This window comes from Condylura cristata, unplaced genomic scaffold (genome assembly GCF_000260355.1).
Source record: "Condylura cristata isolate star-nosed mole 26May11 unplaced genomic scaffold, ConCri1.0 scaffold00018, whole genome shotgun sequence".
In the NCBI taxonomy this organism is placed as follows: Eukaryota; Metazoa; Chordata; class Mammalia; order Eulipotyphla; family Talpidae; genus Condylura; species Condylura cristata.
In genome coordinates this window covers 12,974,784-12,999,330 of record NW_004567119.1, presented here as the reverse complement: position 1 = coordinate 12,999,330, position 24,547 = coordinate 12,974,784, and the positions used below count along the sequence as shown (strand labels likewise).

The window sequence follows — 24,547 nt, the reverse complement described above, 5'->3', positions numbered from 1 at the left end:
GGCGCTCGCCAGCCTGGGCTGGAGGCCCAGGGTTCCTAGCATCTGCGCGCACAGGATTTCTAGCAATCCGGGACGTGACCCCAGACCCTTTCCTCGGTTTTCGGAGTTTGCGTTAAAAATGGCTACCGTCGAACTCCCCAAATGCTCCATTCCGAAGTCTGAATGTGAAAAGGAAAAACACCCCGGAGTCTAAGGATAAGGCAGCCCCGACTTCTCTCTCAAGGGGATAGAGAACTGTAGCAAGGCCAGTTTTGCTTCTCTAGCTGGGGCTGAGCACAAGCTGGGGGTCCTACAGCCACCAGAACCTTCGGGTCTGCGGCCCACTGGGATCTCTGCGTGCTGCCTGGGACGCCAGGGCTCGGGGACTTTACCATCTAGCTCGTTTCTTGTGGACAGAAGGGCAGCTAGCTTCCTTCCTCCCACTTAATACTGAGTCATTTTGAGCCCACTAATGTGATTTTCTTACACAAGTCTCAAGAGGTCAACTTTCTGCATTAAATTTGGCAAAGCAAGTCTTTAAGTTAGAAGTAAACTGGCATACTAAAAGGAAGGTAACGGAAAACAGGCCTGCGTGCTTCATAGCGTCTTAATAATACACCTTAGGCGTTATCTGTGCAGGTAGGTGATTCAGAGCAAAGTAGTGTGAGTTGACACAGGCCAGAAACTCTCCTAAGGGCTTGGTTTACTCTATAATAAAATAAGCTTTTATAATTATTTTCCTTACTTATAAGCTCTTATAAATTATTTTATTTACTTTATAATAAAATAAGCTCTCTTAAATTAGTTTACTTTATTAGCACCCAATGGATACTGTCATTATCCCCAGACAAGGAAACAGAGTCACAGAAAAGTACGTTTTCAAGGTCACACAGCTAGAAGTAAGTTTTAAGACTGTAGTCTAAGCCCAGACAGTCTGACCTCTCAGTTCTCTTGTTATTCTGCCTCTATTAGGAACAAATAAATGATGATCATATTTCATAGGCACAACCTAGCCAAGGCTGGGTCCTGTTACTTACCTCTGTGGTATGGAGCAGGACGCTGGAACAGGAGCTTCACGGTTGCCTGAGATGACAGAGCCAGGGGCTGGCAGTCAACACAGGAACAGTCGGTCCCATCCTTTACTGGGAGGAGGGTGCTCTAATTTGCACATTTAGTCATCAGGGGACAAGGAATCATCTAGAAACTCTGTCAAACGTTGACAGATGTTAAATACTGAGCCCAGGCTCTCAGCTCAGTCCCCATGCCCTTTCTCCAGTGGACACTGGACAGGACTGTCTCTTCTCCTAGGCAGGATCTCCATTCCATGTTCCACCAGCCATGCCTCGAACACAGGCAGCCCTTGATGGAACTCAGAAGCAAGCAAACCCCCTCTGCCTACAGCTGGGGCAGCTCTTGCCCAGGGAAAGAGCCCCCCCACCTCCTACACACACACACACTAATGTGGTGCCAGAATTCGAGTTTCCCAAAGACCACCAAGGAGCCGATTCCAATGCAAAGCTCACGAGGTCTTTATTGCAAGCTTGAGCCTGGACTCCCAACATGCACCAACGCAGTGGCTGAAGTTGAGAGCCCCAAGCTCAGGGAAGCAGGATTTTTATTGCAGAAGAAGGGGAGTTTCAGCTCAGCAGAGGGGAGTTTTAGCTCAGCAGTACATTGACTGGCAGACATTGAACAAAGTTATCTTGTCTTAATCCGGTTGGTCTATGCATGTAAGATGTGACCTTCACTACTCGGCCACATACCTTAGGACACCTGGCGTTTTCCTGATATGTACTGGTTACTTGCCTACTTGCCATGGGATGAGCAAGATTAGGATATTTACAGTTAAACTCGGCCTTGGCACCTTGTTGCTAACCAAAACTTAGGCCTGGTTGGTTCAGAAGCATCCTGAAGCCTGTCTTGGCATCAGTTTGGTCTTTCACTAAGAGCGTGTATCACTGTTGTGGCCAGCTTCCCCTACACCTCTGAAAGGGACCCCTAGCGCCCCAGTCCCGACAAGCCCTTTTTGCCCCTATTTGGGAAACTGCTGTTTTCGTAAAGAAGCAGGCCACAGAGGACAGCCAGACAGGGACAGAGGAGCAGCTCATTTCCTTTCTCTGAGTTGTTGGGTGCATGAGTTCCAGGGGTTGCTTCTGAAACTGACTGGGGAAAGAGATGGCAGGATGTGAGAATCATGGGGGAGCAGCACTGCAAGCTTTATTTGGGGAGGGGCCGACCTCTGGCAGCTATAGCAACTGGGGGCACCTGAAGGGCAGGAGCACCAGGGAGCCCCTGGGGCAGAGGCAGATCAGAGAAGGGATTTAGCAGATGTCTGGGAAGCTCCTCTGGGAAGCTCTGGGCAGTTTCCAGAAGGGTCTTCAATCAGCTACAATGTTTGTCTTTTCTCTGGTTGCTGGTGTTGGATGCATTTCTAAGGGTATGCAAAACGGGCTGGATTTAAAGAGCTCAAAATCTGCTGTTTTGAGCTGTGTTTAAAACAATCCAATATGTTTGAAATATGAACACTTGGCTTTGGTGCCCACAGGCTTTGAGTGCCTGGGACCCAGCATACTGTGGGGGAATGAACAACCGAGGGCCAAAATACAAGGGCTGACGTGTTTTATTTATACGGCACTGGAAGGCCCAGGAAGAAGCAAAGTCAGACACACCCAGATTCCATGACCCCACCAATGCCAGGCACATCACGTTCTGAGTTCATCTCAGTAGAGGGCCCCACCTCGAACACTGGTCGACAGGGGTGAGTGATTCCTTCCCTTGTCCTCTCCTTTGTCAGCACAAAAGCAGAGAAGCCTGACATTCAGACAATAAATGACACACATCTAGAACGAGTTGTTTACCTGCGTGTCTTCTTTTAAGGAGCAGGGTAGGGAGTAAGTATCCACTCCCCTACTAAGCAGAGCTTGTCTGGGAGGAAAATAATGTCACCAGCAGGTGGCGCTATCACACCACTTCACAGAGATTCGTGTCCGTTCACAGAACGAACGAACGAACGAACGAACGCCCAACTTGCGGCTGCTAGCTCTAGTAACCCCTATGTCATCCTAGACATCTCCCGTGCCGGCTAGGTGCTGTGCAACCGGAAAGTCAAGTCCAAAGCTTTCGCTTTGAAGTTCTCAAGTCTTCGTCATGTGGCAGGATGGGGACGTGACTGAGGGACCGAATCACTGTTTCCCTCTCGGTTCTGATAGCCTCATCCGTCCTCACAGCCCTTGTTTCTGGTCCTTTGGGACGACCCGTTCTCACAGGGGTGCGATAGCATCTGAGAGGGGCCGTGACTGGTATTTCCCGGGAGATGACTGGCGATGAGCATCTCTTCACGTGCCTGTTTGCCATCTGTGTATTTTCTCTGAAGGGCCTACTCGGCCCTCTCGCCCATTTTTTGGATTAAGTTATCTGTTTTCTTTTTGTTGAGTTGTATAAGTTCCTTTGCTATTAGTCTCTTGTCAGATGTATGGTGTGCAGTAGGGTGATGTTTGGGCTTAGCTATGGTTTCTTTCGCTGTGCAGAAGCTTACTAGTTTTAAGCATTTCCAGTTGTTTATATCACTTCTGTCTTCCTTGCTGCTGGAGCGCCCGTCCCTGTTCCTGGGGCAGTAGGAGGCAGGCAGGGCTTCCTGAAGGACAGAGCAGGTATAGCACACACCTAGGCAGGTGGGGTTGGCAGCAGGCGAGGAGGCACAGGTATGTTTCCTTACAGCCCACAGAGTGTGAAATGCAACTAACATTTTTTTTAACTGAAGGAATATTGGTTTATAACATTAAAGAGGTTTCAGATGTATAGGCTCATTCATCTATCTGTAAATACTATGTTACACTTATGCTCAAAATCTAGTTTCTACCCATCACCGTATCATTGGCCCCTTAAGCCCAGTTTACCCACCATCCTTTGCTCTTCCCTTCTGGCAACCCCCATTTTGTTCTTTTTTTATTTTAAAGATTTATTTTTTTATTTATTTACACATACAAAGAACTGCAGCATAGGCCAGAGGTGCAGGGGTGGTGAGAGGATTCACCAGAGACAGAGCGAGGAGCAGGACAGGCAGATCTACTGGAATACACTGCTGAGGGGAGCAGCGGGGCAACAGGAGAGGTCTGCTGTGCCCGGTGGTAATGGAGTGGAGGGTGTGGAGAACTTAAGACCTGGCCAAAATTTCCCAGATGTAGGCTGTCATCGCCCTGATTGGTGCTGACTGGGGTTACAGCACAGAACCAGGACAGGCTGGCTCCTTCCCCAACACACAAGACATTTCCTTAAGTCGGTGCGGACACCTGAGAGCACCCGGCACAAAGCACAGCGTGATTCTCTCATTTCCCACCACCCAGTATTTTATCTGACTTTGCTCAAGTGGTCAGGACACACTTGCTCCAGGTAGTGGGAGCAACTCAGGGGTTTGTGTAATTGGCCTCTTCCTTGACTTCGAGGAATGGATCCAGAGAGATGACTGAGTAGCTCCTGGAAATCTCCTCAGTGCTGTGGCATTGTGGGGCTTGCTCGGGCCAGACAGTGTGTCTAGATAGACTTCTGTTGTTTTCAGGGCACCTCTACTTTATTCTCACAGCCTTGTCAAATCTGGAACAGCTGGAAGTCAAAAACATGTAGACTTCTACCGGCCCACGCTCCTGGTACACCTGCCTGCAGGTGGCAGTGGTGAACCAGGCATCGCTGGGGCTGGCCCCTGCCCTGGTGCGTTGGCGGTGTCCTTACCAGACTTCCATCAGTCTCAGCTGGCTGTTGATCTCACACTTTTCTTTTCGTATTTGTTCACAGTTTGCCACTCGTTGATATATTTAAATAGTCGATCAATTAATCAAAAGATAGAATAATCAATCAGTATGAAACATACAAGGAAGATTTTATTCGATTGAATTCTATTCCCCTGAAACAAAAAGTGGGCAAATTTTGAAACTCTGGAATAAGCTGGACCCTCATGGGGCGTTGATCAATGTAATTAGGCCACCTGTGTTTGTGTTTGTGTTTGTGTTTGTGTTTGTGTTTGTGTTTGTGTTTGTGTTTGTGTTTGCTAAGTGGCCCTTACTAGGCTATGGTCCATCCCTCCCACAGACGCGATGAGACAGGGCTTATCTTTCTGGGGCGTTATATATCAAAGATTGGCTCCAGGTCCTAGATTGTAGAAAATTGATGTCACTGTGCATTTTCTTTTCTGCCTCTTCTCACTACTAGGCTGTAAAATTCTTGACACTGAGGATTTTGTCTGCTTTGTCTGCTGACTTCAACAAGCAGGGCCTGACATATACCACCCACCCAATGAACACCTGGCTTGAGGATCCACAGGACCATCACAGGGCAGTCTGAAGCTTCACCCATTTGGAGGTGTGTGTTTGATTAAGCATTATTTCAGGAGGATTCCTAGAGTAATTCTCGACCGCCCTGTGTCAGAGCTAGGGATCATTGAGCAAGCCAGGAAAGGACGAGGAGGGGGTGAGGCAAGTTTTCCATACCTATCAAAGACGACATGTTATAATATTCCATACTGATGGAGAATTAGTGGGGAAATTAACTTAATAAGCCAGGGTGGTGAGATTGCAGAAGTAGTGCTATGAGAACATCGGGCAGTTTTCTGACTCAAGGATGCATGATTAAAAACGTGGTTTCCCGGATCTTGGTACATAGAATTTCTCTTAGTTGCTTATTAGTGATGAAACACAGTGTCCTGCATTTTGATTTATTAGTTTCTCGATGGATGAGCCAGTTCTACATATTCCTGCAGGAAGACTGTTCGTTCCTTATAACATACTGGCACGCAGTTAGGAACCCAGAGGGTAGTTTCACGCTGGTCCTCCTTGCAAAACATTCAGTAAATATTTGTGCTTTTGTAAATTGTATCTTTGGTTACTGGTTGGAGGTCAGTGCTCCAGCACCCAAGGTAAAGCATACACAGCAATCTGCATTTGAAGAAGGAGTCCGCCAGTATGTCAGCTTTCACAGATGAAGCAAGTTCTTCCAAATGTCAATAAAAAGATAGCCTCTCCACACAACATAGGCTCTTGGGATTTAACTTTGAATTGAAAGGACTGGAATGTTATCACAGCTAGTTTGTGAAGCCACCCAAATAGTTAGATTTTAAAACAAAGATCCAAGACTATTTTATTTGCTCTCATTCAAAATTGGAGGTTAAAGCTAAAGTGGGACATGAAGCAAGAGATGCTGTTTTGTTGCTCTGATAGCATTTGCTGTTCTTTCTTCCTTCCCTATTATTTGGGAATATAGATATAGGTATAAATATATAGATTTTTTTTTTCCTTAAAGACACTTCATGTGATAAAATAGGCAGAGAACTTCCCCCTTCACCCTTCGCTGGTATCTCTACTCAGAGGCTTAAAAAACTTTCTCTAGAGCATTCTTGAGACAGTAACTATATATTCCCTTGCAATTTTTAAAATTCAAATGTTTACTACATAAAACATATATTACCATCTTCTAAGAGAACAAAGTATTAAAATTTGACATCTTCCAATAAAAATGTCAGCATGTTACATCATCATTTGAAAGCAATATAGTATTTGTATGCAAAGGAAAACGCACAGAGAGTTGAATGCAAAATCCATTGTAGCTTCTGGCTAACGGTAAGGATAGTAAACACAAAGAAACAGAAAATTCCAGAAAAATAATAGTGATCAAAATACCTGTCATACCCTAAAGCATTGGGGTATGTCTTTGTCTGGCTAGAAGAAGGTATGTTTCTGAAAATAACTTTTAGACTTTGAAAGCAAAATGATTATTTATCAAAAAGGAGATTTGGTTTTCAAACTCCATTGGTAGAAATGACTAAATTTCTAGTTAGGATGTTGCAAGGCATTTAAAATGACACCCATTTTTGTGAACCTTTTACTGATCACATTTGGCTGGTGAAAATATCAATATAGGGCAAGGAATCTCAAATTGTAGATTAAATATTTTGAAGATGGAAGCAAACAAATAAACAACTAGAACACAGTGGCCAATTTGGCTCAGCAAACACTAACTCTAACTTCTCTACCCCAATTTGCCTCAACCCAGGACAACCTTAGAACATCTGCTTTAAAATTTAGTCATCTAAATCTAAATGGCTGATCCAGACCATTCTTGGTTCTAGAAGGAATTCTGGGTAGGATCATCCTTTTTCTCAGGGCACTAGTCGCTTACTTTGCTAAATGTCCCCACCTCACCTCACCCTGCTTCCTCCATCAGAGCATTCACTGCTATATCCAGTGACATATCATGAAGGAAAAACACTCAAAATCCAGCCTGGCTGCTGCCCTTGACCCCGGAGAGAATCCCATATACAGCCCAAGTTGGTCTTCTGTCTGACTTAAAATAGCGATTCTAAAGGCTCATAGTTCACAAGCTAGCAAGACAACATTTTCATTTTCACTTTCCCTGGGCTATTTTTATGAACAAAACAAATATCCTAACAGACAACTTTGTTTCCCTTAGTGGGATATTTTTACTCTTAGGTTGGACTGATTTGCAACATGTCAACAGGTCATTTTCTCTATGCCTATTTTGAGGGCATCCAATTTTGAGAAGTGAGATATCAATTTAGAAATGGCTTACTTATTAGAAACATCTATGTGATTATGAACATGGATTCCACTTCCTTGGATGACCTCAAGGATGGGAGAATTCAGTTCATCGATGCTTATTAACTGTGTGGCCAGCATTGAAAAACTGTTTTCATCCAAAACTGGACTGAAAATATAAGCATCGGAATATAATTAAAATCCAGTCTTTTGAGCAAGTGTAAAATACCATCCAGCCAACCTTGTCTCTAACTTAGAGAAGCTACCAAAAGGCAGATTAGGTAGATGGATTTACATAAATATATGTCCCTATATGCACACCCATATATTTGTACACACATTATTTTTTAAATCCATCAACTCCACTAGGACTCATTCCAACAGTGAATAGCTTTAATATTCAGAACATCTTATATCTGTGTACTTTTTACCTTAGATAAGAACGATGCTTTATTATATTGAGAGAATATATAAAATAGCAACCGAACTACACTATGACACCTGGCATAAAGAGTCCCCCAAGTTGGGGACTCCCTCCATTATTCCTTCAGGTCTGTATCATTTATGACCAGGCCAGGAACTCTTAGAGTGACTCTACCTGATCAGATGCAAGGAGGCAAACAATTTTGGAGCAGAAATGGACAAAACAGACAAGGAATTCCAGAGTAACTAGTCAATTTACCTGGAAACCATTAGCAGTAAAAATTATATTTTCAGAACAGAACACAGTTAGATGACAGATACTTTGGGAAATTATTATTTGCATAAGCAAGTTCATTGATCTCTAAATTAAATAAATGATTATTTTGGCATAAGTGCTGCCTTTTCTATTTTGTGAGAAAATTAGCCTGGATGTGGAGGAAAAGTGATTTGAGAAACATTTTTCTTTCCTGGAATTCATCAATTATTTATAATTTATTGGCAAAAAAATAGCCCAAACATGGAGAGAACAGCTAGTTAAAATTTAACAAATCCAAGGGGTAGTAGATGGATTTCAAGGCCAATGTGGGTGGGTAAATCACTGGTGGCCAAAGTCTTTCAGAGATTTAATCTAATCAGATTTTGATTTAGGACTTGAGGTTCTGGTAAGAGGCAAATTTTGCCTCTAAATTGTGATAACAACCAGATTAACAAAAATGCCAGAAAAGTAAGTACTACACTTCTCAAAATGGCCAAGACTTTCCAACTTTCAATGTGAGTGCTTTTCAACCATGTGTGCATAACAGTTAGCAAAAGTTTATGGATTGTTACCTTTGACTTTTGGGTTGTCTTTTGTGCAAAGGGTCACAACGACAACAGTCTCCTTCAATTGGAAAATGCTTTGGCCTGAACTCCCTTTCTGACAGGAAGTAATCCTTCTTGTAGGTGTGCAGTCTAGTTTGATTGGCTGAAGTCACTTAGGTGGATGTTCCATCTGAATTAGATGATCAGATGCTTTCTTCTCCGAAAAGCCTGACAAAAACAGCAACAAGCAACAGCTCATTTTATTAAAGACAACCTAGTTCTCTACCTGGAACAACAAATCTTGTTTCTCGTGAATCAAACTTAGCAACTTCCATAGCTCTTGTAGTTCTGGTGAGATGATATACCTATGCATACACATTTCAATAATCACTTTAAAACACTTGGTAACTTATACACCTTATAGATATTTACTTAACACTTTCTGGGAATAGGGCAACAGTCAGATTCATCACATTATTTCACTGAATCCTGGTAATAGGTATAAGAAGTAGATGTTATATTGTACCTATTATTTCCATTTGTACAGAGTACTGAAACCCAGAGAGGTTAGGTAACTTGCACTGAGTGACACAGCTGGTAAGTCATAGAGCAGAACGTCAACCACACAGAGGAAATGCAGGGCACTTAACAACTACTTATACATGTGCTCCTCAGTTGGGTTAGATAATCCTGAGAAGCCAATGCCTTAGGCATATTTTTATTCTGATTAAAAATGAAGAAATAATTAGTAGTACAACAAATAAATCACTGCAAAAGATCAATGTTTACATATTTTAATTGTATGCAATTTTTCAGATCGGTAACAGGTTCATATGTTCCAAATTCTAGAGAAAGAGTAGGCCAGGAAAAGGAAGAAGAAGCTGGTCTACAGAGCTTAGGGTTTGGTGTTGGAGGGCGTGGAATCATGAAACAGCACCTATCCCTAAACTCACACCTAAAGTTGTGTAGGAGCTTGACAGCCAGATAGTCAGGAGCATGTATGAAGTCAGAAGGGACTGCATATGGAGAGCAAAACAACCTGACAAGTAACGCTGCGTGGTGCACGGCAGGGAGCTGTAGCTCAGTGCTACAGGGTCTGGAGGACAGAACCAAGAGAGAATCAGTAGCAAAGGCAGGAAGGGACATTATGTTTCCACCCACTATAATGGGAGATAGTCACTGAAGTTCTTTGAGCAGACCACAGTCCAAATCAGAGCTCCCTCCAGGAAGGTGATTTGTCAGCCATGTTAAGTGTCTGGGAGCAGGAGGAACCGCAGTGCAGGCAGGAAGATCACTTAGCACACTGTCCAGACAAGAAGAAATGGGTCAAGCATGGGCATTGAAAGAAGGAATAAAATAGGGCCCTCCCTGGTGGTGCAACAGGTTAAAGCGTAGCACTATGAAGCAAACCACAGCCACTGCAAGCTTGAGTTCAATCCGCAGCCCCTGAGGTGACCCACATGGCACAGAAGACCTCTCCTGACTGCCCGCTGCTCCCCTCAGCAGTGTACTTCGTCGATCTGCCTGTTCTGCTCCCCACTCTGTCTCTGGTGAATCCTCTCACTGCCCCTGCACCTCTGGCCTGAACCACAGTTCTGTATGCACAAATAAATAAATCTTTTTTTAAAGGAATAAAATAGAAGCAAGAGTGTGAAAATTGCTTGACAATAAAACTTTGGCCAATGATCAGATGCATTGAGAAGAAGGGTGATAAGGGATGACAGTTGGCTGGTGAATAGTGATGATGTGGTGATAACTGGTCATCAGAGGGGGGAACTAATAATGAGAAAAGACAATGAGTCTGGCCTAGATGTATTTTATAATAATTATTTATTGAATAGGAATATCCATCTTTGTTTCGAGTCAACATATGTACATTCTTTTGGAAAAACATAGGAATAAACATTAGAAGGTTGACATTTCTCAATCTGGGTACTTTTCTCATAAATATATTTTATCAGAATTTGCAGTGAACTTGGTTTCAGAAGAGGAAAGGATAACCAGATATAAGGGTGTTGATAGAGTTAATGATAGGATACAATTTACAACTATCAATAGGAGATGGTGATAAACGTGTTTCCCTAGTTTAGAGATGTGCCTTGATTTACGATGACATCCTGTAAACCCATCAGTTGAAAATATGTCAAAATTGCGTTTCACACAGCTAACATCTGGAACATCACAGCTTTGCCCAGCTGTTGTTCCTGTGCCCAGAGCACTGACAGCAGCCTGCAGCTGGGCAGTCATCTTGAGTTTTGTTTCAGATGGGCATTTGGAGACATGACAGGATGCTAAATACAAAACACAGCACCCACACAAGATCAAATTCCCAAACACAGTTTCTCTTGAATGTGTTTCACATTCTCACCATCGTAAGCCCAAATAATCGCAAACGGAACCATCACACTCGCAATCATGGTACTCAGAAGCCCACGTGAAGGTTCCTCCCCAATATCTCATGCTGCCCCGCCTCTTCCACGAAATTTCCAGGACCTTCTCTGCTAGGTGAGGGTCCGAGTCCCTGTCTCTGGGAACCAGACTCTCCTCTGAGGGAAAGTCAGTGGCAACACAGTAGGGCTGTTTCCCAGCATGTCGGATGGAGACGCCTGGCTGGCACTGTTGGGGTGCAGGCAGGCTCCCTTGCGCTTGGTGGGTTTGCAATTTTTGCGTGAATTGAACGTAGTGTGTCCCCGTGGTGACGCTCAGCGATGAACACGGTCGCTGACTTGACGGTACAAAGCAGCGTTTCCTTGAATTAATGAACAAAAAGGTAGCTGCAAACTGAGTCTGTGAAAATGGGCAACACAGAAGGCGAGAAGCTATTTCTAGGGTTGTTCCTTGGGAATTCTAACAAATCAGGACATGTGCCAGCCCCAGGCTCCTCCTGTCACACAGCCACAGGTTAGAATAAATGTGTTATCACCGCCCCGGGCTAAGAACGGACTTGGGTGCCAGCTGGAGCTCCACCTTCAGGCCGGGGTGGGCTCGTTCTGGTGGAGGTCAGGGCTTGGTGTTTGTTGTCTCAACCAAGTACTGGAAGGGGTTGCATCACGCAGCTTCCCAGACTCCCACCCTCCTCTCCGCCATGGCTAATGCTTCACTAGCCTTTGCAGAGGATTTGAATCCAAAGGTGAAAGGTGGGGGCTGGCCAGAAAGGGAGGAGCGTAAACTTGTGTGCCAAATGTGGGAACCTGACCAGCAGAGGGTGGGAGCCAGGAGCAGGAAAGAGACACCGGAAAGACACCCCCATCCTCCTGGTAGGAAGGTCCCGTGATCAGCTCCAACCCCGGCATTCCATCCCGCCTCCCCCACACACCCCCACCCCCACCCCCCCGGGAGCTTACATAAAGGGACAACCCACGCCTGCGAGGCACAGTGCTGACGCCGCTCCGGCTCCCCGACATCATGACCTGGCCCTCAAGCCCCCGGAATTTAATTCTCTCCTTCTATGCTCTTCTGTTGGTCTCTTCAACATGTCTGGCAGTAAGTGCGTCGTTCACAAAACATTGCTTGAAATGGAAAGCTGGAACAGTGAGAAAGTAGATGATAAATGTAATAAATGAATGAAATGTCTGTATTTTTCTCTTCTAGTATGTTGCTACCAGAGACAATTGCTGCATCTTAGATGAAAGATTTGTAAGTCGACTTCAAGTTTCTTGCTGTGGTTGAAGTGGAGAGGGCTCGGGGAATAGATGGAACTCATTCATGAACATCACTGGATCTGTCAGGCTTTTTTTTTTTTTTTAATATTATCTTTATTTTACCTGTTTTTATTAATAGATTTTATGTACATGTTAATCAAGATTTTAATGACCTATTGCTATGTTTTCAGGGTAGTTACTGCCCAACTACCTGTGGAATTGCAGATTTCCTGTCTAAGTACCAAAGTTCTATAGACACGGACCTACAGAATCTGGAAAACATCTTACATGAAGCTGAAAACAGAACATCTGAAGCCAAAGAACTGGTAAAAGCGATTCAAGTCAGCTACCTCCCTGAGGAATCAGCAAGGCCAAGTGAGAAACTATGGACTGAGAACATGATTTGCTAAGTTCCTTTGTGGTGGTTTTTGTGGATCTGTTGGCCTAAGTATTTTTATGTCTCTGATCCCACATTACAGATAGGGTGGAGCTTGCCACTAAGGATTCCAAGAAAATGATGGAAGAAATTATAAAATACGAAGCACTGATTTTAAACCATGAAGCAAGTATTAAGTGAGCAATTTTTTTTTTAAATTTATTCTCCATGATGGTTTAGTTCTTAGTATTCAAAGCTTCAGTGGAGGCTTTTTAAGCTTTCTACTTCTAATTGCCAATAGGCACTATCCTAGCTATTGTACACACAGTGGAGGGAGATTTAGTGCAATAGGAATTGTAGTGGGTTAGCACTGCCTTTGATAATCATGTGGGAGAAAGGTATGGTCATGGCTTTATCAAAATCTCCCCCAAACTCCATTTGTCTTACACCATAAATTCAAACAGGTAGGAATCTGAAGATAAAAATTTGTAAGATTTTGAAAATAAAACTCTCTTCTAAAACTGTCAAAACATTGGTGGTGAGGAATTAGCAAGCAGGGGCATAGGAGGGATCTTGGCTACAAAAATAAATTATTCTGAAGGTAGAGAAGAGACGGTAAGACACTGATGTGTTCTAAGGCACTAAGTGCAGCAAACATTGCAAAGCTCTCGGTGGATTACGATACACTGACCCTGCAATTGTAGGTTTTTGTGCCTTTGCTTACCAGCAACACTCAGAGATTCATAAATTTCTGAAACAACAGTTTTGGTTTATTCCTCAATCTTTTATTCCCCCAAAATGTCCTCAAAGAGCAAAAGATATCAAGACAAATGGTGGTTGGGGAGAAGTGGTTCAGGAGCGATTTCTCCCTCTTCTGGTACTAGAGGGTCATTATTATTGTGGTGATTATTATTATTACCATTTGCATATAAATGCCCATGACAGAAGTGAATGAAACCATGATGCTGAAATTTTCTGAGGTATAGGAGGTGCAGGGGAAGTGGTCAAATAGTCTGTCTACCCTCCTTTCCTGCAGAGGAAGACATAACTCTAGACTATACGAGATTATCACTTATGCTCACAGAGAGAGTAAACAGAGGGTTTATTTTGTAGCATAAAAGAAACCGGGAAATATTAACAAGAATTGATGTGTCCTAAAAATCTGTGTCCTAAGATTAAGATGGAACCAACTTTTTCTTTCAGTCTTTCTAAATTTCTTCTGTTTCTAATAAATCGATTTTGTAATACAAAAGACATAACTATTTATTGTAGGAAGTTTTCTGTCATTCTGAATATTTATAAGGAGCCCAGTGGGAAACTGCAAAAGCAGGGCTTTTACTTCCTTCAGGCTTTTTAGGAGTTATAGAAGTGAAAATATTATTAAAAAGAAAGGGAAAGTATCTGTTGTGATAGTATGTATAAAGTCATGTCCCAGATACTTTTACCGGATACACTGAAGTTCATACATAGATGCTCAGCAGATGATCAAGAGAAAAGAGCCCTTTCTTCCCTAAGAATATTCTGTCCCCAGAACAGTGATGGGGGTTCCCATGATCTGGCTCATTGCTCCCGTGGGTCATTATCTGCTGAGTCTGACACAGGTGACTCCAGACGACTGCTTAGAATGATCTTGTTCCCAGATAAAGACTGTTACTTGTACCCAGAGTTGAGACTACACTCCCATTCTAGGTGAAAATATTCAGGTCAAGTTTATGTTCCTGTTTTAATAGTTTTCTAAATGTTCTTTTCTAAAAAAAAAAAAACTTAAGATTTTAGTTCACTTCAATTTAGTGATAGAAATGTATGCTTCCAAGAATAGAGCAATTTAAAGGGGAATAGTTCTTCAGAAAATAAGGTAGTGTTTTAACGGAAAATACAAAATTACTCCTCTGAAAAGACAACTCTGCCACTTTCTTCTTCTCCCTCTAGGTATTTGCAAGATATATATAGTTCAAACCGTCAAAAGATTGTTAACCTGATTCAGAAGGTAGCCCAGCTTGAAACAAAGTGTCAGGAGCCTTGCAAAGACACAGTGCAGATAGAGACAACCACCGGAAAGGGTAAGCGAATGGCTTGCTTCGGGATAAAGTTTCGGGATAAAGAAAACACAGCAACGGAAGGAGCTTCCGTGTGTTGAAATGTACAGGACGAACTTGGAAGTAACTAGCCACTAAATCTTAAAAAGTTCACTTGCTTGGATTTTTCTGGAGTAGCTAAAAATAGTTTGAAAGAGACGATAGTGTAAGAAGTAAAACGTACTTCTTGGAAATAGCTTACATGTTGAAAATTCATTTTCAAAACCAGTACAGTTTCGCTTGGATTTCAACCCACAGTAACAACTTCGCTCCTTTTTCAGATTGTCAAGACATTGCCAATAAGGGCGCCAAAGCCAGCGGACTCTACTTCATCAAACCTCAGAAAGCAGTGCAGCAGTTTTTGGTGTACTGTGAAATCGACGGATCTGGAAACGGATGGACAGTGCTTCAGAAGGTATCCCCCCATGCCTGTGTATCTAACCATTACCCAGTTGTTCCTGCCAGTGCCACAAGCTTTGCAAAGCATCTTGTGAACATTAACTCAAATAACCCTCATGACTGTCCTACGAGGTCGGCACCATTATTGCTCCTATTTACAGTGGAGGAAACTGACGCACAGGAGGTTAAGTAACTTGCCCGAAGTGACATAACAGGTAACAGAGATAGGACCGTCTGGCTTCAGAGACTGTGCTTTGACTCTGCACTACACTGGGTGGCGCGCTGATTCAGTGCCAGGGTAGCATAGTGACTCTGTGCCAGTTAGGGTCCTTTTCAGCAGCCAGGTCTCCTTCTGCCCCGGAGGAAGCAGCTGGGTGCCAGTCCAAGACCAGGGTTTCTGTTGCCTCTGTCCGCCCTGGGCACATCTGTGGTTCCAGGCTCCATTACCATGTTGTTACAACTGCTTCTGCAGGGGTCTACCAGAGGACTTACGCGACCGAAGCATAGGCTGGTGGATGGGTTCAGCTATGGGTTGGTATTTTCTCCATCAGAAAAGAAGGCAGCTCCAGCTGGATTTATGAAGTGCTATCAGCGTCTTTTTAAACTGCCACTGATTTAGAATTTACCATGGTCCAGGCACTCTTTTAAGTATTTCTCTGCTAGTCTCTTTTGTAATCCCCACAACAACCCTAAGAAGTAAACATGGTTATTCCCATTTGACATATAAGGAAGCTGAAGCTTCCTTGGTTGCGAAATGAATCCAGATTCTTCAGATTCTCTGGTGCTTTAAGGATAGGTCAGGTGCAAGGCTGTCTACAAACCAATTCACCTGCCCTCTCTATGCTCAGAGCTATCTATGGGCTTTGAGCTTTTCACCTAACTAAAATTCACAAGACTGCCCTTCTTGTTAAGTCTATGAGAAAATAAGACAGTAGATAGTAGATTTATACCTTTCATATTTTCAGCAAGTATTTACATGTATTTATTTTCCCCCTTTTTTGTACACTGATGCTCTGCTCTCTCCTTTTGCTTATTCACTTGCATAATTAGAGGCTTGATGGCAGTGAGGACTTTAAGAAAAATTGGATTCAATATAAAGAAGGGTTTGGACATCTGTCTCCTACTGGTACCACTGAATTTTGGCTGGGAAATGAGAAGATTCACCTGATAAGCACACAGTCTGCTATCCCATACACACTGAGAGTGGAGCTGGAGGACTGGAATGGCAGAACCAGGTACTCCTTGGAAAGGGCTGCTCATCTTGCAGAGACACTCTGGAACACACAGCTTCCAGTCTCCATAGCACAGTGGCGGAGGCAACCTGACAAAGGCGGAGAAAATATCCAGCCATTATCTGCAGAAATCAATCCAGTTCTTAAACTATCCAAAGAGGCTTATTCCACATGGCTACTAGTGTTTTGGTATAATCTATTATTCTTGCCCTGAAGCCATAAGAATAATCTCCAGTATTTACTGAGTGCTTAATCTGTGCCAGAAATTGAGTCTATATGCAATTTAATCTAATCCAAATAACTATTTCATTAGGCAGGAACTATTATTAATCTGATTTTACAGATTAATCTCCCACATTGCTGGCATATGGTAAAGGTTGGCCTTCAGTTTGCCTCTGCAACTTGTACTCTTGGTTGCAGAATGAATCCAGACTCTTCCAGATTCTCTGGTGCTTTAATGATAGGTCAGGTGCAAGGCTGTCTACAAACCAATTCAGCTGGCTCCTTGCTAAGGTAGAGCCCTCTCTATGCTCAGAGCTATTTATGGGCTTTGAGCTTTTCACCTAATTAAAATTCACAAGACTACCCTTCTTGTTAAGTCTATGAGAAAATAATATATATTCTATCTCCAAGTGAGTATTTTTGTATCTTTAATTTTTAACCCAGAAATACCTACAGTAGTTGGTAGATATTCTCTTGTAAGAACATCTCCCATTTCCCAGGGGTGGAAATCAGGAAAGAAGATCTATTTCCTGGAAATCTCTATCCCAGCAACAAGGCCCATTCTCCCCTACATGCCATAAAATGCTGGTCTTCATTTATAATTTTTTATCTGGAGGAGAACTTCTCTCTAACCCTACAGCACAGACTTTGTAGGTCACACGGGGACCATTTCTTTATGAGACCCGCTTATTTAAAAAATAATAATAATATAACAGTTTATTTTTACATCATTTTGTGCCTTTTCCACAGTTGTAATCCCTGTGGGCTTCCCACCACCAAATCACCCATGTGCCAACACTGTAGTCCAATGCACTTCCCTCCCTCCACTGTTTTTGATCCCAATTCCCCATTCCACCCCCATAAATGTCTCTGGTGTATAGTTGGCCAATATCATCATCATCATCATCATCATCATCATTATTATTATTATTATTATTACTACTACTATTACTATTTTCTTGCCTGGTCCTTTACGCTCCTATGAGTGAAACCATTCGGTATTTTTCATTTTATGAGAGCCTCTTTTTTTGCCACTACTCCAAGCCCCAGGGGAAGAACAGCCCCTGTGAGGCACAGCCTCCAGCTGATATGAGTGACTAATGGAGCTAGTGAGCCTCCTCAGTGGTGCAAGAGTGAGTGGCGACTCACAGTCAGGTTAATATTGTGGTTTCTGAAAATGGTGGCAAAACTCTAAGTCCTTAAATAAAAGTGCAAATGTAAAATGAGTAAGATCCATCCATCCATCTTGATTTCAATATCAAGATTTTATAGACAAAGGGCCTTCCAATGGGTGAAATCTACAGTTTTCACTGGGACACCCTACAGACTACTGAGTGCATCCTGGATGGTAGATTTGAGCCCAGACTTTCATTGCTTTTTGTCAGATTTGCAGATAACCTCACCAGATGCACACATTTCAGGTGTAAGATTAAGATGACAAATGCCAAACAACTGTCTTATGGAAGAAGGGACTTCTGAGGCCCCTGCTCAGCTCAGGATATGAATCCCTGTTCTCTTCTTCCTAGCACTGCAGACTATGCCATGTTCAAGGTGGGGCCCGAAGAAGACAAATACCGCCTGAAATATGCCTACTTCATCGGTGGAGACGCTGGAGATGCCTTTGACGGCTTTAATTTCGGTGATGACCCTAGTGACAAGTTTTTCACAGGCCACAATGGCATGCAGTTCAGTACCTGGGACAATGACAATGATAACTTTGAAGGCAACTGTGCTGAACAGGATGGGTCTGGATGGTGGATGAACAAGTGTCATGCTGGCCACCTCAACGGCGTTTACTACCAAGGTATGGGTTTCCTCCCAGGCATGTGACTTAGCATGCAGATACATTTTGACAGACGGTAACAAATAGAAGGAAATGAGAGATGATAGTAAAAATGGGAGTTTATTATATAAAGAAGCCATTGTAAGCCTATACAGGATGGTCCTTCTAGAAAACAGGCATCTGTTGCAAAACACCCAGGGTACATAGTGTCTGGAATTACCACCATCAGGGCTACAGTATCTCCTCCAGACTTAGCATGTATATGGTCAGAACAGATGAACATCGAACATCACCATAGCGTTGCTTTGAAGTACATTATCCCAGCTCAGCTTCCTGTGAAGTAGGTGATTGGAGGAGTGGACTGAAGAGCAGGAAGGTTGGTAAAGGAGGGTCTCCATGGAGCTCGGAGAGAGGTGTCCAGCCTGAAGAGTGGAGGCACTTGTTTTAGAACAAGGAGGGCAAACTCTGATTTGCTGTAAGGCAAGAGTACTTCTAAAGACTTGTTTTACTTAAGATACACTGGTGTGACTATGCACAGTTCTAATAGGGAAGCTCTGAGGTGCTAAAAGACTCCTTCAGATGAGCGATCTTATCAATGGCTCCTGGGGCAACATCCTTGCCAATAGATTGCCTGGAATCCTCTTCTAAAAAGCTATTTAAATTTACCTTTTTGTTTCCACAACATGTTTTAAGGACACTTCACCTGTCTTTGCAGCTGCAAACCATATCACTAGAAGAAGCTCTCAGAGAAGGTGCTTGATCTGCAGGGCAGCAGGTTGAGTGCTTGAGGTACACTCAGTATTAGACAACCACCATCCCTTCCAGAGCTCCTGAGATCTGCTGTCTTTGCCAAGGAGAAAGCAAATTGACCTCGTATTCACTTTACAATGCAAATATAAAACAACATTCCAAGACTACTTCAAAAGTCCCTCATGCTTATTGCATTTTCAGATAACCTGAGACCGTCTGATCAGAAATTGTACTTCTGACATGCTAGAAGAAAAATGGGCTATCGTATGTGAGCCTAGGAATGTTCAGCTTAGAGAATAATTGGGGTTCATATAGTGGGAACAGTAGGTAAATTGTGACAGGTATGAGATCAGTCTGGATGGCATCAGCAAGCTCCAAATCAATGTAAGGGGCCATTTAATAATCTATTTCAATAGCAAATCAGACTGTGGAGATGATATTTTCAGGCAGCAGTTATCACTACAACTTGAAGTAATGATGGATTTCATAATCATTCTATATAGACCTTTCTTGAGGTCAGATGGCAATGATATGACCATCTACAATTTGTTTTAGGTGGCACTTACTCAAAATCTTCTACTGCTAATGGTTATGATAATGGCATTATTTGGGCCACTTGGAAGTCCCGTTGGTATTCTATGAAGAAAACCACCATGAAGATAATTCCATTCAACAGACTCGGCATGGGGGACGGACAGCAGCACCATCTTGGGGGAGCCAAACAGGTTGATCACCACGTTGAAATAGAATATGAATAGATCATTTTCCCTGAGAATTGTTTGTTCTATTAACCCATACACTATAGAAACTTTTCTGAAAGTTTCTGCTCACTTACTTATATTTATTCATTTAAAATCTTTTATAAAAGATGTTTACCCCTAAGTGAAAATTAAAACTCATTCTGGACTATATTCCCAAATTACTAACCTCCAGTTACTTAAACTTTATTTGATGAGACGACAGTTTAGCTGATTTCCTAGATAAATAATAAAATTATTGCTATATTTTGTGTTGTAATGATTACATGCCAATTTGCATTGATGATTTTTTTAGAAAAGATTTCAGTATACACTAAGACTATAGAAGCAAATGTTGGTATTTAAATGCCTAAGTCTTTTTTAATGTTACCCCCAAATCATTCATATTTAATTTTTCTTTTCAAATGTAGAGAATTACACCTTTTTAATATATTTTTTGTTTTGGTCATAGGCTGGAGACGTTTAAAAGACCATTTCAAAAGTGATTTACTTTTTTTAGAGGACTTTATCTGAACAGAGAAAGATACTATTTTTCCTATGGGACAATGGACTTGCAAAGCCTCACTTCATTTTAGAGTTAAAAAGAACCTATGTTGAAAACTCTACTAACAGTTTTATACTGGTGATAATTTATCTACATGCCATTTCAATAAACATGTGTTTCCTAAGAGAAGTTACATGGTACCTTTTCTTGACCATTAAAAGCCATCACTTTCTTGGGCCCTCCCTGCTGGCTCAGCAGGTTAGGATGCAGCACTGGCAGCTAGCTGCTTCAGTGGGAGTTCAATCCCCGGCCCCAGAGGTGACCCACATGGTGCAGCAGACCTCTGCTGTCTCACCTGCTGCTCCCCTCAGCAGTGTACTTTGTTGATCTGCCTGTTCTGCTCCCCCCTCTGTTTCTGGTGAAACCTCTCACTGCCCCTGCACCTCTGGCCTATACCCCAGTTCCACGTGCATAAATAAAGTTTTAAAAAGCCATTGCTTTCTCACTTTCCTTCCATTTAATAATGACATGTTGGGTAAGGGCTTCTTACCTGATATTATACATTACACCTGATTCCTAGGGCATTTCAAAGTACATGGAAATCATGGGTTTTGCTTTCCAAAGGATCTAAGACAAACACAGGATAATGCAGTGACCCGAAGCAACAAAATGTGATATAAAGACATCAACACAAGTCACATTACAAAATTAAAAATCATGTGCCCCAAGTTCTGCTGAAGACACCAGACCTTTGGGAATCTCCTAGCACAACCGTCTAGCTGCAGATGTGGCCAGATGTGGCCACACTGAGAGGACTGCACCTCGGGTCAGAGATCTCTGGGGAGCAACTGCACAGTTGTCACCAGAGACCTGAGGTGAGCAGAGAACAGAGGTGGAGAGACCACTCCATTCTGAATTCAGGGAGACTGAGTCGTAGTAGCCAGGAATAAGAGATCGACTTACATCATTTCTGTAAGCAACAGCTAACTCTCTGTAAACTGGCGTAAGGTAAACTGTGTTAAGTGAATGATTAATTTTAGGAGGGTGGATCTGTTCGATCTGAAGTCCTGAGCTTTTACTTTGCGTTCTCCTCTTTCCACATTTTTTTCCCCCTAATTCTCTCATCCCCTGTTCTCATGAGTGCAGATTTTTAAATATCTTATCAAGGAGATAAAAACAGTAAATCAGCTTTAAGATTGAAAGTTCTGGCACAGTTAAAAGATGAGAGTCAGGCAAAGTTTCTGAGGAGCAGAAACTATATTGCACTCCCAGGAGAGGGACACTGTCCCCCATGGGGGTGGGAGAAGTCAAACCCCTGCTGAACATGGGTAAGCTTTTATAGGGCATGGAAGTTGCTTTTCAAAAACTGACTCATCAGTGATGCTGATCAGTTCCTGGAATGCAGGCAGTTCCCAGACATTAGGAGGCTCAAGATTGGGAGGCTCAAGGTATTCAGACAGTAACCGTCCCAGATTCAAGGTTCCAGCTCTCAGCCTTGCCCCGGTCGCCTTGACCTTCCAGAGATACACAACACAATACATATGAGATTCAGGGCAACAGAAACACTAATTCATGGCAGTGCGCGTGTGCATGGACCAGTCACAAACAGCCACTGGGCTTCACTGCACGAGCCTCTGTGATGGATGCTGAACGTAAAGCGCATCTTCTGTCTCCAAACCTGTTCCATCAGCACCAAGGTCTCAAAAGACAAGTGACTCATGCTCCAGTCTTCTTCATTCCCCCCTTCTCATATATTTAAGCCCGTCAAATCCACCTCCTCAATACCATACCCACTTCCTCCTTTGCACCCACTGCCATCATTCCAGTTGTGATGAACTACAGCTCTTCCCAGGATTACAGCAATTGCCTTCTTCTTGTTCTCCATCTTGCCTCTCACTTGATCATGCCCCAGGCTACTTCTGACCACAGATTGCACACAGCCTACCCTCTGCAAATCAATAAAAGCCTTAATATCAGCAGCTTGGTCTCAGGAAGAACTCTATATAGATATTTGTAAGATTTAATGCAGTAACATCCAGTGATTTATCCCAGGAAAATCTTTTTTTGAAAAAAAATATCTCTATAGATAAATTAAAATATATGCCATATATTTAATGACAGTGGAGATTTAGAAAATATTTAACAGTGGAATAATGTACAAGCAGAATGGTTTATTGATACAAAATAACAACATGAAGTGCTTACCTGATATATACAATATTTCTGTGTGAACATACAAATACTTTCAAAATAAGTGAGCAATTCTATGATAATTATGGGGAAAGTACGCAGATTTTGAACAAAATACAATATAGATATATATTTGCTCTCCCACAACCAATCTGTAAGATAAACTTTAACAGAATACTTAACACAAAATAACTATAAAGAAGTTCAAAAGCTTTTTGATATCTCCCTCATGATCACTTGTCAGTTCTTATTTTGAAATATCAGTTAGAGCATTTTTTCAAAATCATTTGGGAAACCCATTTTTGTGGGTGTCCAAGTACGTTTGGTCCGAGTGTTGGATAAGCCGTCACCCACTGGTAAGGAGGGCCTCCCAACTTCTTTACACTGCTCTGTATTGGTTGACTTGTTATAATACGTGTTGATCTACAGTTAATTTTAAGACCTATGGAGGCGGCCCTCCTGCCCACCTGTGACTAGGCAAATGCCTTTCTTTTTCTTTTTCCTCTCCTTAATAAACCTGCCCTTTTAAAATTAAAACAAAAGACAAGTGGAGGAAGGTAGGTGAACTTCAAACTTCCATTTTTCCAGTTACTCATATTGAGCTACAGTTAAGATGTAAGACAAGAGATATACTTCCATACACAATAGATCATGCTGATTATCTTGATAAGTTAGTATTTGGAAATCTTTTCAATGAGAAAAAGAATTTAGGACCTTAAGGAGACAGATTATTTTTTTCACAGTTGAAATCACAGATAACTATAATTTAGCCCTCCCCTTTACTGGGAAAACAACAACAACAAAACACTAACCAAACCCTCATGTCATTGCAAAAGGTCAAGTTCATCATGGATGAACTGGCTGTGTATGGAAGAAGCTTCCAGAAAGGAAGGTATTGGTGCAAGTGTTTATGATTTCTGCTCCTGCAGCGACAGACAGAGCATTTTGATCAACAAGGAGTGGCCATTTATTGGACAGTATTTTCATCAGTATTTTCATCTTAAAATGTCGTATTGAGGCATTTTATAGGTTTCACATATGAATCATTATAAGCCAACATCTGTAGATAATACATTCTTCTTCTTTTGAAGTGCTGAGGCTTTTTTCAATTCTTCCTATATTTAGTAAGTTATACTTTAAAAACTACATTCAGATGTAGTGAGTGGGAAATGAAGAAATTTAAGTGTAGATAACATACCTTCACAAGATCTGTTTGACTCAGACTCTAACCAGGATAAATTAGCCAAGGTATTTGTGGTAAAGATTTTTGATTATTCAGATGAAAAGAATGAACAATGAAGTACACATTTAATCTCGGGGAAGCTGTATTTATGCGATCATTTTTAAAAATCAGCTTAGTGTAGCTCAAAAAGAGTGGGAGAAAATGAGTTAACAATGATAAAATGAGTTCATGTAAGTGGAAATAAATAACGTGATGGTAAAAAAGACCAAGAGCAGAGGAAAAATTCATATAGTATTTTGGTGTGTATGTGTGTGTCCCTGAAAGGCAGAAGTTGAATTAATCATACTACTAATGATTTCCTCCTACTCCACCCCCCCCCTTTTTTTTTGGCTAATTGCAAAATCTTCCATTTACTTTCTCAATCAATGCAAAATCTCTCAGAAGCAGGCAGGTCTCCAGCTCCAAACGCCATTGCCAGTCCTTGTTCTACAGAGTTGTTTCCACCACGTCGCCCTCACAAACCTCAGAACACAATTTTATTTTTTAAATACTTTAAAAGATGGTTCATTTTTATTGAGCCTACCTCGTTGGCTGACAATGTTGTGTGTGATTAGGAGGTAGACGCTCAGGCTTCCTCAGACGCCTGTCCTCAGACCCCCACCATCAAGGCACCCACAGCCCTCCACCACAGTCCCGCCCCTGTGCTCCCG

General features: G+C 42.3%; 2 protein-coding genes across 3 annotated transcripts in view; one reads left to right on the top strand and one right to left on the bottom strand.

Annotated features, from left to right (window-relative positions):
• LOC105853800 overlaps positions 1-12,148 on the bottom strand; it is a 79,059-nt gene extending 66,911 nt beyond the window's left edge. Inside the window, exons 1-4 of the mRNA XM_012726759.1 lie at positions 12,089-12,148; positions 11,113-11,531; positions 7,555-7,689; positions 1,017-1,135 (exon numbers count right to left, since the gene is read on the bottom strand). Coding sequence (XP_012582213.1) covers positions 1,017-1,135; positions 7,555-7,689; positions 11,113-11,531; positions 12,089-12,148 — 733 coding nt within the window. The remainder of the gene's footprint in view (positions 1-1,016; positions 1,136-7,554; positions 7,690-11,112; positions 11,532-12,088) is intronic.
• Position 12,149: 1 nt separating this feature from the next.
• FGG (fibrinogen gamma chain) lies at positions 12,150-20,478 on the top strand. Of its 2 annotated transcripts, XM_012726818.1 has the most exons (10): positions 12,150-12,227; positions 12,336-12,380; positions 12,577-12,760; positions 12,865-12,958; positions 14,691-14,821; positions 15,118-15,251; positions 16,286-16,470; positions 18,216-18,493; positions 19,778-19,947; positions 20,432-20,478. In XM_012726818.1, the coding sequence occupies exons 1-10, from the start codon at positions 12,150-12,152 to the stop codon at positions 20,444-20,446; spliced, it is 1,314 nt and encodes a 437-aa protein (XP_012582272.1). In that variant the 3' UTR covers positions 20,447-20,478. The 2 variants fall into 2 exon arrangements, with proteins under 2 accessions (XP_012582272.1, XP_004685266.2); XM_004685209.2 differs by lacking the exon at positions 20,432-20,478 and having other exon boundaries at positions 19,778-19,980.
• The last annotated feature ends 4,069 nt before the right edge of the window (positions 20,479-24,547 follow it).

Bases quoted from the DNA above. Each gene is read 5' to 3' on its own strand.
- FGG (XM_004685209.2), top strand. From the start codon at position 12,150: ATGACCTGGCCCTCAAGCCCCCGGAATTTAATTCTCTCCTTCTATGCT. The intron at 12,228-12,335 runs GTAAGTGCGTCG...TTTCTCTTCTAG, and splicing joins TCTCTTCAACATGTCTGGCA to TATGTTGCTACCAGAGACAA. The intron at 18,494-19,777 runs GTATGGGTTTCC...AATTTGTTTTAG, and splicing joins CAACGGCGTTTACTACCAAG to GTGGCACTTACTCAAAATCT.